The sequence below is a fragment of the Amblyomma mixtum genome, chromosome 1 (assembly GCF_055824585.1).
Source record: "Amblyomma mixtum isolate Tamu chromosome 1, ASM5582458v1, whole genome shotgun sequence".
Taxonomy (NCBI): Eukaryota; Metazoa; Arthropoda; class Arachnida; order Ixodida; family Ixodidae; genus Amblyomma; species Amblyomma mixtum.
Window position 1 is genome coordinate 67,309,302 of NC_143012.1, and position 15,835 is coordinate 67,325,136.

The following is a 15,835-nucleotide window of genomic DNA, read 5'->3' on the forward strand; positions in this document are numbered from 1 at the left end:
AACAGCCACGGACGTCGACATAGTATGCGGACACTTTGCTTTCGCATTGCTCCAATGCGGGTCGCGGCAATGATCTCAGTTTTTTTTTTACATTTTCTCACAGGACAGGCTGGAATGGAGTCCGTACCTAGTTAAACCACACGTGATAGACGGACAGCGTGAATGCACCCCCAGCAATAGCGTTTGGCTAACGCATCGTATCAGCATCAAGTAGGCACGTCTGAAACGCGACAAAGTGGACACCATGGTTTTGCCTCGTAATCAGGCACACACGCAGTCCCGTATACGTCAGACCACTGGAATACGGTTTATTTACAACAATTATAATTTACAGATTCACGTGAAGAAATCGGCGCGCAGTTTGCTCCGCGCAGTAGGAAGCATGGCGGTTCTTTCACTTTACAAAATTAAGCGCAGAAGATAGTCGATCATTTAGAGGCGCAGCGTATGTCCACAAAAACGTTTCGAGTTCTATCGAAATAATTTCTCTTGTATCATCACATCAGCGTGCCACTATAAGCCATGGGCTCGCAAATAGATTGCATAGCGCTGATAAGCAACAACTGCGCTATCATGTTTGAACCAGGCCTGGAAGATTCCATCACCGTGCCGCAAAGATAAGCGTAGTCTCTTCTTGGCCACGAAATGAAGAACAGTCATTGAAGATGACTCTCATTACTCTCCGTTATAGATGAAAATAAAAAGCACGAATTTAGTGTCGCCGTCGCACAGTCAGCGAAGACCTTCAACCGTTCACTCCGCCGGACGACTTGGTGGGCTGCGTGCGGAGAATATAAAGTCTCTTGCTCGCACCATGCGGCACTGCGGTGGCGCTTACGTCGAGATAACACCTTGAAAGAATTGTCAAATAAGGAGGGGATGGGCACACTGACTCTCGGGGGTGACTAGAGCGATTCGTACGTCTCCATGGGTGGACAGCTGCACATCAGGTTGGTGTCGCCGTAGATGTCGTCGATGCGACCAACCGTCGGCCATACCTTCGTCTCGGGCGTGACGAACTTCTGCACGAAACAGACGAAAAAAAAATCGCAGTGACAATCCATTATGAGTTGGCAGTGCGATAGCATCACCAGTTGTGAATGCCTTTACCGGAAGTCACGTTATTTCCGGTCTGGTGACGCCACTTCCTTCCAGTCAATGGGCGAATTTCATGACCGACAAAGCATTTCGGCCCATTGAGGTTTCTAATGCTCGTTAAAAAGACGAGTGGTTCAACTCTGCTGAACCGAGTTTCCACGTAGCGAAAGAAGAACGCATTGCTCCGGTATATATACCCCATACCCTGACGTCACAGCTATAAACTGAATCACGTGACACCACGCAATTACCACGTGGCTTCTTACCGCCGTCTACTGACAACTTGAAGGATCAAAGGTCAAGGTTAAGTGGTGCAGCACCAGGGTGGACCTTACATGGTAAGGCAGATGTACAACCATTACCTACCTCAAGGTCGTTTCAAGGACATTCGGAGGCCCACGGCGAATTAGGTCATTTCAAGGTCGTTCGGAGGCTCACAGCGAAATGTGTATTAGCTGTCCTAGTGTAGCTTTCGCTACAAATTAAATGCAATATACTCTCGAAACACTGGGTGATATTGCTGTAGAAACGACTTCTCACCGAATGCCAAAACAATCCCCTGAATTTTATCAAGAACTTGACCTTCGCGTGCTGCATTTTCCTTTTTATTCATCATCCCCATCTTCCAAATTCAGCTGTAGAGTAAGGAGAGCCGAACAATGTATTCCTTCCAGTTTGGAAAAGGCACGGAAATGCGCTGCAAGGTTTGTAACTGGGTGTTAGAAGATTACTATGAAGAGCTCGGGAATTCGCGACATTATTGGCTGGAAGACTGTCTATCCGGCGCAGAAGCTACAGTCTGAAAATTCTTATGGTCGTATAGATATCGGTAAAAGCATTAATCTAAACCAAACACATCACATATCGGATATGCAAGTCGACATTAAGTAGATGAAGAGTTACAAAGGCCGCATTAATCTTTCAATTACCAATGTCCACAATTGGTACACGTGAAACTAAATGTAATTTTTCTTCAAAACAGGCCTTGCTTCGAAATTTGTTTTTGCATAAAGTACGATGAATGTGGAAGACATGGTAGCAATAATGCTTACTGTAGACTTATTTAAGGACTGCATTATTACTGGTAAAGGGACCTATTTTGGGTCTTGTCACAGCAAGTGTTCGTGGAGTCTTTTCGCATGAAAAAAGAAAATGTTGAAATCAATAAAACAGAAGTAATGACAACTGCTTTGAAGTTCCATGAAATAAAAATAAACAACTAAAGCCTGCATGCATTTGGCAACCAATGCAAATGTTCCTGTCTCTTTCTTTCTTTTTGCAACATTTGCATATTCGCCAGCTGGCATACACGCTATCAAATTCTGTCCATCAAGTTTGTACGTAAAGACCTGCGGATGCTATCGGGCAGCGCTTCCGTAGGCAGTGTCCCAAGCGCACGCCACATATGATAGACCAGCCGCATGTCTTCGTGACGTCTGAGAGACGTTTCGAAACGTTTGGGTCGTCTTCACGATTTCGAACACCAGCCGATGACGTCAAAGATTGCGCGAAGCGAGCAGAAGCGGGGTGCAGTCAGGGGCGCGTGAAATTAAAAAAAATACTACGCATCCTGCATCTTCGTATTGTTACTAGAACAGCGGTCCAAGTGCCGCTACCGTCGAGCCATGAAATGGCACAGAAAACAACTTCGAAGGGCGTGGGAACAGGACAGAAGGAAGATTAGATGTCACTACCGTAGTGTTTTTTTTTCAGGTCTTCATGACGGCATAAAACAATCACAGTTTTGAAACGCCACGGCATTAGAAAGCAGACCGTTTTAGCATAGCCGGACAGCCGTACGGCAAATCGGTAACGCGTTGCCGTTGCTACCGTTGCCAGGGTTGCGTAGCCAAGTTTACCGTACGGTATAACAGTTGTTGCAGTTACCGTGCTTACCGTAAGGTTGGGACAAAACTTCCTATTGTCGCCGTCACTTAACGCTGTCGCACCGAAGGGCGTCTTCGTGTTTTCTTAACTGCTACAACCGGGTAGCTTGAGACGATTTACACAACGACAGGTCATTTAATTTCATTTAAGGGTCACAGAAAGTTAACGCCGAATAATCGAGTTTAGCGGGGATAGTGGTTGATTGCTGTTAGCTTCAATGGTCATTTCCGCTCAGGCAAGCAACCCAAGTGCTCGCGCGAAGGTGAAAATGAAAGAGCTTGCACGTGGGTCCATCACTCACCGCTGGGAACGCCGCCTGTTCCCTCGTGTAGGGAAGGTCCCACTTGGAGCTGATGACAACCTTCTGGGGATGCGGCGCCATCTGGAAACGCCGCGGCGAACGAGGAGAGAGAAAAAAAGCATCGATAAAGCGGTCTTCTGAAACTACGACGGACGCGAGAAGTCACACTCCCTTGCCTTGATTGTCAAAAGGCTGGATATTTTTGCTATGCTTTAGAGGTTGTAACGTTTTACTAATCCATGCGTTTACCTTGAGAGGGTTGGCCTTCATGTCGAATTTGCCGTTCTCGATGTCTTGAATTTCTTGCCGAATCACTGCACAGAAGACAGCCGTTGGTTAGCGTTTCAAATAGTTCGCTGCCGACTGATACGCAGGTTACAATCATTGGCGGAACGGAAGAAAGAACAGTAACTTGACGACAACGGCCAGAGTTGGTAAATTTATGGGGGTGACGTCTGCAACGCTATTCGCACAATGGTAAACCAGACCCGACAGAGAAGCCGACTGTCACAAATGCAGGTTCACCTGTCAGCGGGTCTGCTACGCACTCTGTCACGTTCTCGCTCAGCGCCAACTTCTTTCAGGTTCCAGGTACCGAAGGTGTCACTCGAAATTTATTCGGACGATTAATTCAGCGCGTACGGCAGGAGTTAAAGAAAAAAAAAAGGTTGAGGGGGAGTTCGCATCTTGTGACATCAGTTCCACAGCCAGCTTTAATGGGGTAAGGTGGGGGGGGGGGTCATGCATGCGCAAAGAGTGACCATCATGTGACGCTTTAATTAGATCGCGTGACTAGTTGATATTAATACGTAGCATGGCCCTTTAACTGGCAAATTTAAATGAGTATACTGCGACAGCGAGTCACGTGACGCCGACCATGATATTCGAAGAGGCGGACGCGGGTGGGGACTGGCATTAACAACTAACACTATTAGAAACGAACATTTTCTAGTACTGCAATCCAGCGGTACTCTGCGCTTTTGCCGGGTTCTCAACTTTTACCAGTTAAAACTCCACGAATGTGTGCTGGATCATGCATTAGCAGAGCAAGGAGTTTTAAATCGTGAGCAAAATGCAGTTTGATCACATAACGTCAAGGCCTCCTCTCATTGTCCATCGGCATTTGAAACTAAGTGGCTGAGAGCCATCACAGTTTAATGTACTAATACATAAAAAATTAAGCTACTTGTAGATTGCTACTGCCTGTGATTGCGAGAACGTTATATATAAGCTGCACACTTTAATTATAAGTGCAATGCAGGGAGAGAAACCTAACTTCAGGCAACTAGAGGTTTAGGTTTAGGAGGGTTCAACGTCCCAAAGCGACACAGGCTATGAGAGACGCCGTGGTGAAGGGCTCCGGAAATTTCGACCACCTGGGGTTCTTTAACACGCACTGACATCGCACAGCACACGGGCCTCTAGAATTTCGCCCCCATCAAAATTCGGCCACCGCGGCCGGGATCGAACCCGCGTCTTTCGGGCCAGCAGACGAGCGCCATAACCACTGAGCCACCGCGTCGGGGCTTCAGGCAACTAGACTTAAAACGAGCAGGTTCGCTTCAGGAATTGCAAAGACAAAGTGAGTGAAGCGGGTCAGGCTGTAAATGTGCCAGACTAGGTCGTCAGATTACCACTGGTTATGAAGACTGACATGAACGAAATAAAGTACGAAGAAAAGAGAAGGTATGACAGAATCCCATGTCGTGTATTTCTTCTCTGCAACCTCCGCTCCTCATTCCTGCTGGCTTCTGCACTGTCCCGCTGAATGCAAAGTGAATTACTCACAGATCATGGCGTCGCAGAACCGGTCGAGCTCCTGCTTATCCTCGGACTCCGTGGGTTCCACCATCAGGCAGCCGCTGACGGGGAAGGACACCGTAGGGGCGTGGAAGCCTTCGGAGAAAGAAAGACGGATAAATTAAGTTAACGTCCAGAATAAACGCTTTCAGATGTTGGCAGCATCCCACACATATCGTATACGTGCTGCCAGCCTAAACCGGTATACACCTAAGGCCACTAAACGACATTCCTGAAACACGTACACTGGGACTGCCTTTTAGCGTCGGAGTAATACAAAAAATAATATTGTTACATGTGAACTTCATCGCGTGCAAGCAATAATGACTCGAGTCGCCCCGATCTTGTGTAACGAATGATAGCAATAGAATGTGTAGCATGAGTCGCTTTGGGACGTTAAACCCAACAACCATAAACGAGAATTTTAAGATTGCGTGATGCATGCTATTTGACAGCACCGAATAGCAAAAGTTTTCCCCGTGTTTCTTCCTAACAGGATGGTTAACTGTTGAACAGTTCGAAGTTCTTTATTAATCCTTAAGCCATGCCTTTTCTTAAGCGCTTTCGTTCTACGAAAGCGCTTCTGGCAAAACAAACCAACAAGCTTGATACCAACAAGCTTGCTAACCTTCTCGATATACCTGGGCCTGTGCCATCATCACAGTGTTTTCCTTCATCACTAATCCACTTTGCGACGCTAGCAGGCCACTGGTTATCCCCTTGGTACGTTCGTACCACCTGTGAAGTTCACTTCCTGCTAGAAATTCCATCTAAGATATTACCAACTGACGTTTTCGTCGTGTATAGGTCGATTCTGCGAGACCAAGCGGCACTTCGCATACCGTAGTCCTGTAGCCTCTTGGCGATGTCCATGGCTTCCACGCCGGTGGTCTTCTTAAAGTCCCGCATATCCAGGATGAACTCGTGGGCGACGAAGCCTTCGGCAGCGAGAGGCATGGAAAAGAAAGGATCTATTAGGAATGACGCTTCTCTAATCAGCCCTGGGAAATTCAGTCCTGCTCCTAGAAAAGCTATCATTTAGTTTGAAAACCTGCGGCACATTGTCTTTGCAGCCATGAAAGATTTCCGCAATGAAAAGGCAACCTGCGTCGAGCCAAATCAACCAGCGAGCGAATCTTGCGGAAATGTAACGCGGCTGATGACCAGGCCTGTTCAAAACAACGTTAGCCTCAACCATTCGCCATAAGTTAAGAGCAAGATATCAGAACACTGAACAGAACAGCACCCCCCCCCCCCCAAAAAAAAAAAAATACGAGATTGGACATGCTAGCGAGAGTGTTATAGCTGCTCTAAGTTCTTAGCGGGTGACTGTGCCACGATTCATGTAGACAGCCTCCGTGATATGCGGTCCATGGTTCGCAGGCATCACAGCGGAGGGTAGCACATGAAGCAGCTCTGTAGTACAGCGTCAATTTTTTCCGATTTTTGTGCAATTAGCAGTATGCAACTAAGGGCCGAGTCTACTGCGTAGAAGAAACATGCAAAAAAAATTCTTAGGCTTTTGCTATCCTCAAGAACCAAGCGACAGCGGTAGCACACCACATCGCCTAGGCAAGCCTCCAGTCTTAAGCCCATTGAGACCGCATGAGGACAGATGGCAGGTGCTGTACGCCTCATCCTTGCCCCTTGTGTTCTGTCCATTTGTTTCTTACAGCACTTCGGCCAGCTCCTTACGATGTCTACTTGCTTGTCTCGTCTCTAAGCGCGGTTTCGTGTTCTTGAGGAAACATGGACAAAGCGGGCGAGACAGCCACCACCTTGAACCACAACAAAGATTGTGCTGCCAAGTCCATGAGGTACAGGCTTTGGGGCAAAGAGCGTACCGTTCTTTCCGAGGTAGAGCACCTTGTAGTGGTCCTCGAGTCGCTTGCGCATGTAGTTTGCGTTGAGCATGGCCACCTCGGTGGCCCTGCGCAGCCCCTCGGCGCCCATCATCTTGATGTAGGCCCACGAGATGGGCAGGATGGCCGACGAGCCCCACGGGGCGGCGCACACGGCGCCGAACGAGTTCTGGCCGGCTCCCCCTAAGGACCACGGGTCCACCACGGGGTGCGACGGAAGGAACGGAGCCAAGTGGGCCTTCCTGCGGGGGAACAAGTACGGCGCCGTGCATCAGAGGTCTCGAGTTCGTGGAACATCACGAGCAACACTGCCAATGACGTACACAGCTCCACGCCCGATCCCGCTACTTCGAACTGAAAGCTCAGGCACACAGAGGACCATAAGAGGGAAACAAGGAAAAATCAAATGCCATGGAACAACGCCTTGTGCCTTTTCTTCAGTTTTATTGTCCGTTGTGTTCATCTGCAGTGTCTTTGACGAGCAACCATGTAAGACAAAGACCATTTCACCATGTTTTATTAAGAAACAAGATGCTGCAGCTATGAGACTACTGAAAGCATTAAAAGCTTACAGGTGGCATTGCGCTCATTTATGACGAACGGAAGTGAACCTAAGGGTAACTAACGGCCTTTTTGTTGCAAGAGTGGTCACCCTGCGGTGAAGAAAACGTTCATAGAAGTAGAGCCTGACAGTGGCGGCCAGCGGGGCAGGATCTTTCAGGCGTGAAATGGTTTATCTAGAAAAGAGCGCAGAGAAGTCCTTAAATGATCATGGCGATGACGTCAAACATGATGCGGCCGAGCGCCTTTGTGCCTACCTAAATGCAAACGTATCATCCCCGCGGACAGATGAGTCAACGAAAAAAACCGGCAGTTTTACCGTTAAGTCCTTCTGTATAGAGTCCGGAGCCTTCGAGAAATGAAGCCCAGGTCTTTAGTAAGACGTTCTGTGGTCAGTTGTTGCGTAACTGAACAGCAGGTAACTACTTAACATGAAACCTTTTCAAATCGTTAAACGTGGCTCGGTCCGAAAATCATGCCACCTCAGTTCGTACCTGGTTTAAGGGTACGGCTTCTGGACAAAAATGGTTCCGTAACAACAGCCAGCTCACTCACACTCCGATGGGCCCCATACCAGGCCCTCCGCCTCCGTGCGGTATGCAGAAGGTCTTGTGCAGGTTCAGGTGAGAGACGTCCGAGCCGTAGTCTCCCGGCCGGCAGACGCCTACCTGAGCGTTCATGTTGGCGCCGTCCAGGTACACCTGGGCACCCGCGCTGTGCACCAGGTCACAGACGTCGCTGCGATATGCACAACACACATGAAACGATTTCCTGCTGATTCATACTTCCTTTTTAAGCGAGAGCGTATACAGCTCGTTCGGTCGAAAAGCCGTGAATTGGTGAATTGGTTTTTGAGGAAAGGAAATGACACAGTATCTGTCTCATATATATCGGCGGACACCTTAACAGCGCCGTAAGGGAAGGGAGGAAGGTAGGAGTGAAAGAAGAAAGAGAGAAAGGTGCCATATAGTGGAGGTCTCCGGAATAGTTTCGACCACCTGGGGATCTTGAACGTGCACTGACAACGCACAGCACACGGGCGCCTCTTGCGTTTCACATCCATCGAGACGCGGCCGCCGCGGTCGGGTTCGAACCCGGGTACTCCGGCTCGGTAGACGAGCGCCTTACCACTGAGCCACCGCGGCGGGTAAAAGTCGTCGGCGACGTAGTTCTAGTTGTCGACACCGCTCGTCCGAAAAAATCGTACCATGCCAACCGTTTGCCGGAGAATGTTCCGGATGGTGCCATACGATTCAGCGTTTCGTGCAGAATAAAATTACTGCATTAAGTTAGAGCCTATCGCACGGCAGAGATTCGAACCAGCGACCTATAATCGTGGGAACGGGCGACTATTACTGCGTCATTTCCTTTGCTCAAAAAACAAACAATTTTCCATTTCTCCAACGGGCAAGGCGTAGAACCGAACGGGCGATGGCGTTCTATGGACTCCCTGGCAGCGCTGCAAGACGCTGTCGCGCTCCACTCTTACAGGCGAAGCTTAACAGCAACACTGAATAGAACACCATTCCTCTTAGTATGCTGTACCGCGACTTTGGCAAAGAAAGCTGCTTTGCGGTTCGTGCGACCCCGCTGAGAAACGGCAGCGAAAGAAGTTAGGTGCAGGGAAGGAACTGTGGGTCTGCTGTGTTAAAGGTGCACTGAAGAGGAATCTGAACTCGTCTTTTTGCCGCGGGAACTCGATCTACACGTTCCCAGCATTCTTAGAAACTTCGATTTATTGCCTTGTGTGGCTAATTTTCCTAATTAAATAGAATTAAAGGGACTATGAAACAAATTAATTGAGATTACGTAAAGATAGGCAATTCATCACTCGTCACCCCAGCGAAAGAATTTTCGAGCTAGCATGAATAACAACGAAGTTATAGACGATTAAAAATCACGCTCCTCCTCTCCCCCCTCAACTCATACGCGCGGAGCACCAAGAAAAAATAAAGAAAACAGCTCCGGGACTGGGCTCCGCCCATGAATACGTCATTCGCTGACGTTCGGTTTACGGCTTCCGGTTGTCGCACTCCCGAGGAGCAGCGTGCGTCGGCAGCGTCTCTCCGGTCTCGGCGCTTTCTTTGCTCCCGAACTACCGGCAGAAAGAGGCGGCAGAGGTAAATTGGAAACATATGCGTGAAGGCAATGCCCTGGCCCGCGCTTGCCCGAGGGGGTCGCGCGGCGCCTCGAGCAGACGATTTTCACCGCTACCGGAAGTGTGCCCGTGACGTCGTAGCTGCCGCGGCTCGAGCGAATGACAGCGTGTGGTGGCCTACCGACGTCATGGGACTAGTGACGTCTGTTTTCCCGGTTTTGGTTTCAAAATCGCTCCCTACGAAGACACCAATCGGCCCGCGAATTTTAAAAAACGCGATTTTTAAAAAGCCATAATAAATTGCCGGCTCAGTTCCGAAGACTCATACTTGGTGTCAGTGCTTCTGAGCATAACTTCTAACATTTACAAGCGTCTTTTAATTCTTTTCATGGTCCCTTTAACGTCCGGCTCCCGCCTTTTTTTTTTTGAATTCTCCCTCGTACGGTGGGCGGAGTCGACCAACGCGTGGAGTGCCTTGCAGCCAGCTCTGTGGAGGCTTTGCTTTCGCTTTATTTTGTTTTTTAGGTTTCCGTGAATAAATAGTTTCATTAGCAGATAATATAGCCGCAAAATAAGCCCGCAGAAATAAAAATACGCGCGGACTATTTACTTCTACGGACTACTACGTATTACTCCTCCGATGGCAGAGCGGCAAGCCGCCGCGGGACTGGCTGAAAGGCACCCCACGCGTTGGTCGACTCCGCCCACCGTACGGGGGAGAATTAAAAAAAAAGGCGGGAGCCGGACGTTAATTCGATTTAATTAGGGAAATCAACCACACAGGGCAATGAATCGAAGTTTCTAAAAATGCTCGGAACGTGCAGATTGAGTTCCCGCGGCAAAAAAGACGAGTTCAGATTCCTCTTCAGTGCACCTTTAAGGTTTTCGTCACGTATAAATAGAGCAGCAAATGAGATAAGCGTATGTACTTTAGATTTTGTTTACCCGGCGCAGCCATCCCTACTGAATGTTTCCATATACGAGTCCCATATGCTTCCACAAGGATTATATAGAGTCCAGTATGGATCATATAGAGTCGATATGGACTATATAGAAAGCATATACGGAATCTTGGGGATTTCATATGACGTCGTGCGCACTGTATGGATATTTTATGGAATTATGTGAAATGCTTCTGGCCTCCGCACGAAAGACAGTGATTTCTATATATTTGCCCATATTTTATGGACTCCATATTCCCGTAATTGCATACGAGCGGCTAATATGGAACGTATCCTTAGGGATGGTAGCGCGACATGGATATTTTGTATTTGAGCAGTTTCACCTTTAAGCCGCGCTTACCGAGCACAGGATAACAAAATCGCCGGAGCTTTGTTCACCTCAAGTGGTTGTGAATGCGCTAGCCATACTGGCAATACTAAAGTGTTTCGAAGCGATTCGGGAAGAAGCAGGTAGGACTAACGGTCATTGTTTCCTAGCCAGCTGCAGAGCAAAATTATGAGATAGGAATAAACTCTTTAGTATTCCGACCACAATGAAGAATTACCAGAACAACGAATTATCATCGCTAAGGCGTGAATTCGGGCTATTGGTTCTTCAAGAAAACAGCTAGCGCAAGAAACGGGAGTGTCCTTCTCTCGTCCCGTTTTCTTTTTGTTGTGTTGGTGTGTGGGGTTTAATGGCACATAATAAACTAAGGCCATCATGCGCCAACCACAAGGTGTAGAAAAGTTTTCAACAGATTTTTATCAAAAGATTCCTTTTTTGTGCTAGTTGTTCTAATGGACTTATCCTTTGTGTCAGCTGCTGTAATACGTAATTTCGTGTTACAGTACCATGGTACTGAACAAGATGCCAATGAAAGGGCGCACAGACCGCACAATGATCTCTATTCCACTGTCCTCGTTTTACAGTGACAGCGTTAAGTGCGCAAACTTAAATTAACGCACAAAACTTTACATCATGTTTTGTCAGTCAAATTAGACCTTTTAAAATACACTACAACCTAACATAGGATCTACAACGGAGCGAAACGTGCCGGCGATGAGTTTGCTGGCGATTTCATTAAGTCGCTCAGAGGTAGTTCCGATGAAAATAATTAAGAAGGAAAAAGGAAATGGATCCAATCCTATAGCTTCAACTATATTATGCAGCATGGCGTATGGCTAGTGGCAGCAGAGAGATGTAATTTTGAAAGTTCGCACCAGATGGTCTCCTCGTAGATTCCATTCGTGGACGGGTAAGTGATCATGATGCAGGCAACCTTGTCTCCATGCTGGTCCAACTGAAAAACATGGAAAAAGATTCAATTTGAAGAGCTGCTAAACGCGTTTCCTTCGCGCCATATTTTCTACGAAGGTCGGTAATACCACCATAAACGAACAATTGTGATCTGATGAGAGGCAAGAGGTACACGAATATTTTTATGCATGCTTTTGGTACCGCTGCAGTAATCGCTATCATGATCAGAGGTACGCCAAAGGGAGCCGCAGAGGTGCAGCCGCGAACTTGCTATGTTTGGTTAGATAAAAACATGGGTCAACTCTTATCCTGATGCACGGGTGTTTTGTTTCAATGTCTTGGTGAAGTCAGTTTTGCTTTCTTGTCACGTGTCTTCCTTTAAAGAAATGTTCACAAAATCTCGCCGTTATCGATGCGGTTTGATTACCTTGGAACTGCAATCTATACAGGTCGGTGAGGAAACGATGCTTACACATACGTCAATCCAAACATACAATGTCGTTCACATGTGGGGAAACAGTCGCTAATCCGATGTTGACATTCCCGTAACATTTGCAATGTGGATGAAATAGTAATGCGAAGTAATGAAGCTGACAGTATTCCTTTTCTGTATCAAACTAACCCTGGTTTATATTCTATACATTATGAAAACGGCTACCGTGACATAAATTCAGTGAGCTATTACGGTTCAAGTAAGTTTCTTTTGAATGCATGTGTCTCGCAACTTATTGTCGTTTGTAAATTGGTTGTAGTGTTCGTCGGTTGTTACACGTACCATTTATATTTTATCAATCTGTTATGTAACTGATACCCTGCGGTCATGCCACACCTTGTTTTATTTAAGTACAGGAGGTTCCATCGCAGTCCTGTACTTCAGAACCTCTTGTTAAAATACTCCCTTTGTACTTCATTTTGTATCATTTTCGTGAGTAAATAAAAAATTAACCCGAAACCCATTTCGCAGTGAACGTCTTCCTAAAGCCTCCTGAAACCACTTTTTGATGATGATGTTGTTTTAATGGCGCAACGACTGCCTGGCAAAACAGTGCCATGACTAACATAGAAAACGTAGTTTGCGTGTGGTCAAAGGTCCATTTTTACAAGCAGTTCATTGCAGTGAAGTCCAACACGAGGCCAGAGGAAAGTTCATGCCCATCGGAAGGTCGGTGTACACTCGACAGCATTGGGGATCCGACTACACCTCCCGTATGCGAGGCAGATGTTCCAACCAGTGAGGGCAGTAAGACCTATTATCGGCTGAGCTGAAGAAACCAGCTGATAAGCATGAAGTAGCACACGCCTGTGCTACTGCTCGCAGTGATCTCTAAAGCCATGATGTGATGTCGAAGACGGTTATGGACAGTCCATCATGCGCGTGCTCATACCTTTGCCTTGAGGTGGGCGACGTCCACGCTGCCGTCCTTCTTAATGTTCACCGGGTCCACGGCCATGCCGGCCATGTGAGCGCTCGCCGGGTTGGTGCCGTGCGCAGACATGGGAATCAGGCACACCTGAGCACCAGGGTAGACGGGGGAAGGGACGACAACTGAATCTTGACGCCAGAGTGCGCGCCCAGTTGGGAACCACAGAAGAGCAAGGAAGAGTTCATACAATTTACAGTCCCCCCACCACCGATACAGTTATTGACCCAGGAACGAAATGCGCATGCGTGTGGCGTTTCGCAGCTTCTCACATTGAAGTGGAAGCTTCGAGCGCGAGGCGACGGGTTCGCAAGCATGCTGTTCTCACGCGCTCGCGAGCCAACCGCACAGGCCTATCGGAGATGTCGCCTTGTGCTCCTAGGTTTCGCTGTAGGCTACTGGCGCTCTGTATCCGCTCACAGCGCCAACATAACAAATCGGATTACCCGTCAGCTGGGGTGACTTGGAGTTATTAATGCGATAGCATTAAAAGTCTCATCAGGAAAGAAACGCGTCGTCTGAAGCTAAATTAGCTGATTGGCTGGAATTGTAAGTGACGTCACCAGAACAGAGCATTCCCATTAGATGCTTGGCTAGAGGGAAGTTACGTCACGAGACCGGAGGATTCTCACTGGCTGGGAGAAAGTGACGTCACAAGAAGGGAGCATTCCCATTGGCTGGTTGGGTAGAGGGAAGTTACGTCACTAGACCAGAGCATTCTCACTGGCTGAAAGGAAGTGATGTCACAAGGGAGCATTCCCATTGGCTGGTTGGCTAGAGGGAAGTTACGTCACTAGACCAGAGCATTCTCACTGGCTGAAAGGAAGTGATGTCACAAGGGAGCATTCCCATTGGCTGGTTGGCTAGAGGGAAGTTACGTCACTAGACCAGAGCATTCTCTCTGGCTGAAAGGAAGTGATGTCACAAGGGAGCATTCCCATTGGCTGGTTGGCTAGAGGGAAGTTACGTCACTAGACCGGAAGTGATCACTTTCTTTAAGGGAATCAATATCCGCTAATGCTATCCCATTGCCCACACAATGAAATTAGGGGCCCCTGTGAGTTTCCTCTATTTATATTTGGATATTTGGAAGTTGGAGAGTTTGTACGCCCCTCAACGTCGCCAGCGAGCACAGGTTTCGTTGGCAACCGGAGCTTTCTACTTTGCGTGAAAGGCGCGAACAAAACTTGAATGTATTTCTTCTAGTGTAGTTCAGAAGCGTAGCTCCCGCGGTTTCCCCAAGGCCGGATATATGCGTCTTGCTCACCTTCCTCTGCTTCTCTCCTTTAGAGGCAAAGTAAGATGAGATGACTCTGAGGCCTGCGTACTCCCCCTGTGCGCCACTGCAAGCACAGAAAAGCAAAACAAAAGAAAAGTCACGTCCACGGAAGGAACAAAGAGGAATTAACAATTGCAAGCAAGCACGCGCACTAGAAGACTGCAAGCCCGTATTCAATCACGACCTATATTTATAACTCGCAACTATACACCGCTTAACTTCAGCGCTTAACGCGAACGACTGGCGATATAACCTGTTCTTCCGGAAAATTTCAACTCCACTAACAATTACCTTATTCGTAAGTACGGCTTGGCACGCAGTAGGGCTGTTATGGACACACTCCATCAGAGGGCCAGCGTAGATTAAGAGTCGCACAATGCAACCCGAGACATCACCTAAGCGATGATGAGGAAGGGGAAGATTACAAGCAGTGCTTTAATGGCGGCGAACATGGAATGTGAAAAAAGGTTTGCACTGGTGGAATAGTGAAATTGTTTCGACGGCCGAGTGTTGAGCCAAGCGACTTCACCCCTAGAAGGCTCTCAGTCACAGATATTGTTGCCAAAGCGACACCCTGGTGTAAAGACTCGCCTGTTTCTAACTGAAAGAACTGAGAATGACGCTGAAGAATGGAAGATGAGGCATTGTTTTAGCTACCTAATATCAACACTGGCATCTTGAATACGTTCCGCGTTTATAGTGGAACCTTTTACTTCCAGCGCTACGTTCTGTAACGCACTTCGTATTTGTAGCTAGTGCAGAAATCAAACTGAATGCGCAACTAAGTTGCTTGCAAAAATGTATTTTTGGGTCACGGTGAACCACGGCCTACAATAAAGAGCCCATGAACCGAACAGAATACAATATTTAGGCTCCCCCCCCCCCCCCCCCCCTAGCTGTAATACGTAACTAGATTGACTCATCTCCAAGGCAATGGGGCGCGAGACGTATAAACGTCTCTCCTATAAGCGTTTCACGGATATGTGAAATAGTTCTGCCATATTCGACACTGGGCTGCGGAAGAGACCTACAGGCAAGCACTGGAAACAGTTGACGCACGAAGCGCTTCAATACTCTCCCCACAGTCCGAAAAATTAGAAGGGACCCTCAAAGCTCCGCCTTCAGGGTGTGACGCGACAGCGTAACGGGTTAATTCCCATATATGCTGAAGGTCATCCTCTACTTTACATTCACAGATCCCTGGGAGTCCTAATACCCCTCCTGGCGCAGTGGTGCAGCGGTTAAGCGATGCGCCACTGCCCAGCGATGGCAGGTGCTGCCAGCGGTGGGCCTTGTGCGACCCAGGTCCCGAGCGACTGATCATTA

At 47.9% G+C, this 15,835-nt stretch overlaps 1 protein-coding gene across 1 annotated transcript in view; it reads right to left on the reverse strand.

Annotated features, from left to right (window-relative positions):
* Positions 1 to 284: 284 nt before the first annotated feature.
* The window catches only part of LOC149366596 (glycine dehydrogenase (decarboxylating), mitochondrial), a 102,321-nt gene continuing 86,770 nt past the window's right edge, over positions 285 to 15,835 (reverse strand). Inside the window, exons 14-23 of the mRNA XM_089551392.1 lie at positions 14,498 to 14,573; positions 13,195 to 13,320; positions 11,773 to 11,852; positions 8,065 to 8,247; positions 6,931 to 7,190; positions 5,929 to 6,024; positions 5,075 to 5,182; positions 3,536 to 3,600; positions 3,287 to 3,367; positions 285 to 1,022 (exon numbers count right to left, since the gene is read on the reverse strand). Coding sequence (XP_089407518.1) covers positions 906 to 1,022; positions 3,287 to 3,367; positions 3,536 to 3,600; positions 5,075 to 5,182; positions 5,929 to 6,024; positions 6,931 to 7,190; positions 8,065 to 8,247; positions 11,773 to 11,852; positions 13,195 to 13,320; positions 14,498 to 14,573 — 1,192 coding nt within the window. The 3' untranslated portion in view covers positions 285 to 905. The remainder of the gene's footprint in view (positions 1,023 to 3,286; positions 3,368 to 3,535; positions 3,601 to 5,074; positions 5,183 to 5,928; positions 6,025 to 6,930; positions 7,191 to 8,064; positions 8,248 to 11,772; positions 11,853 to 13,194; positions 13,321 to 14,497; positions 14,574 to 15,835) is intronic.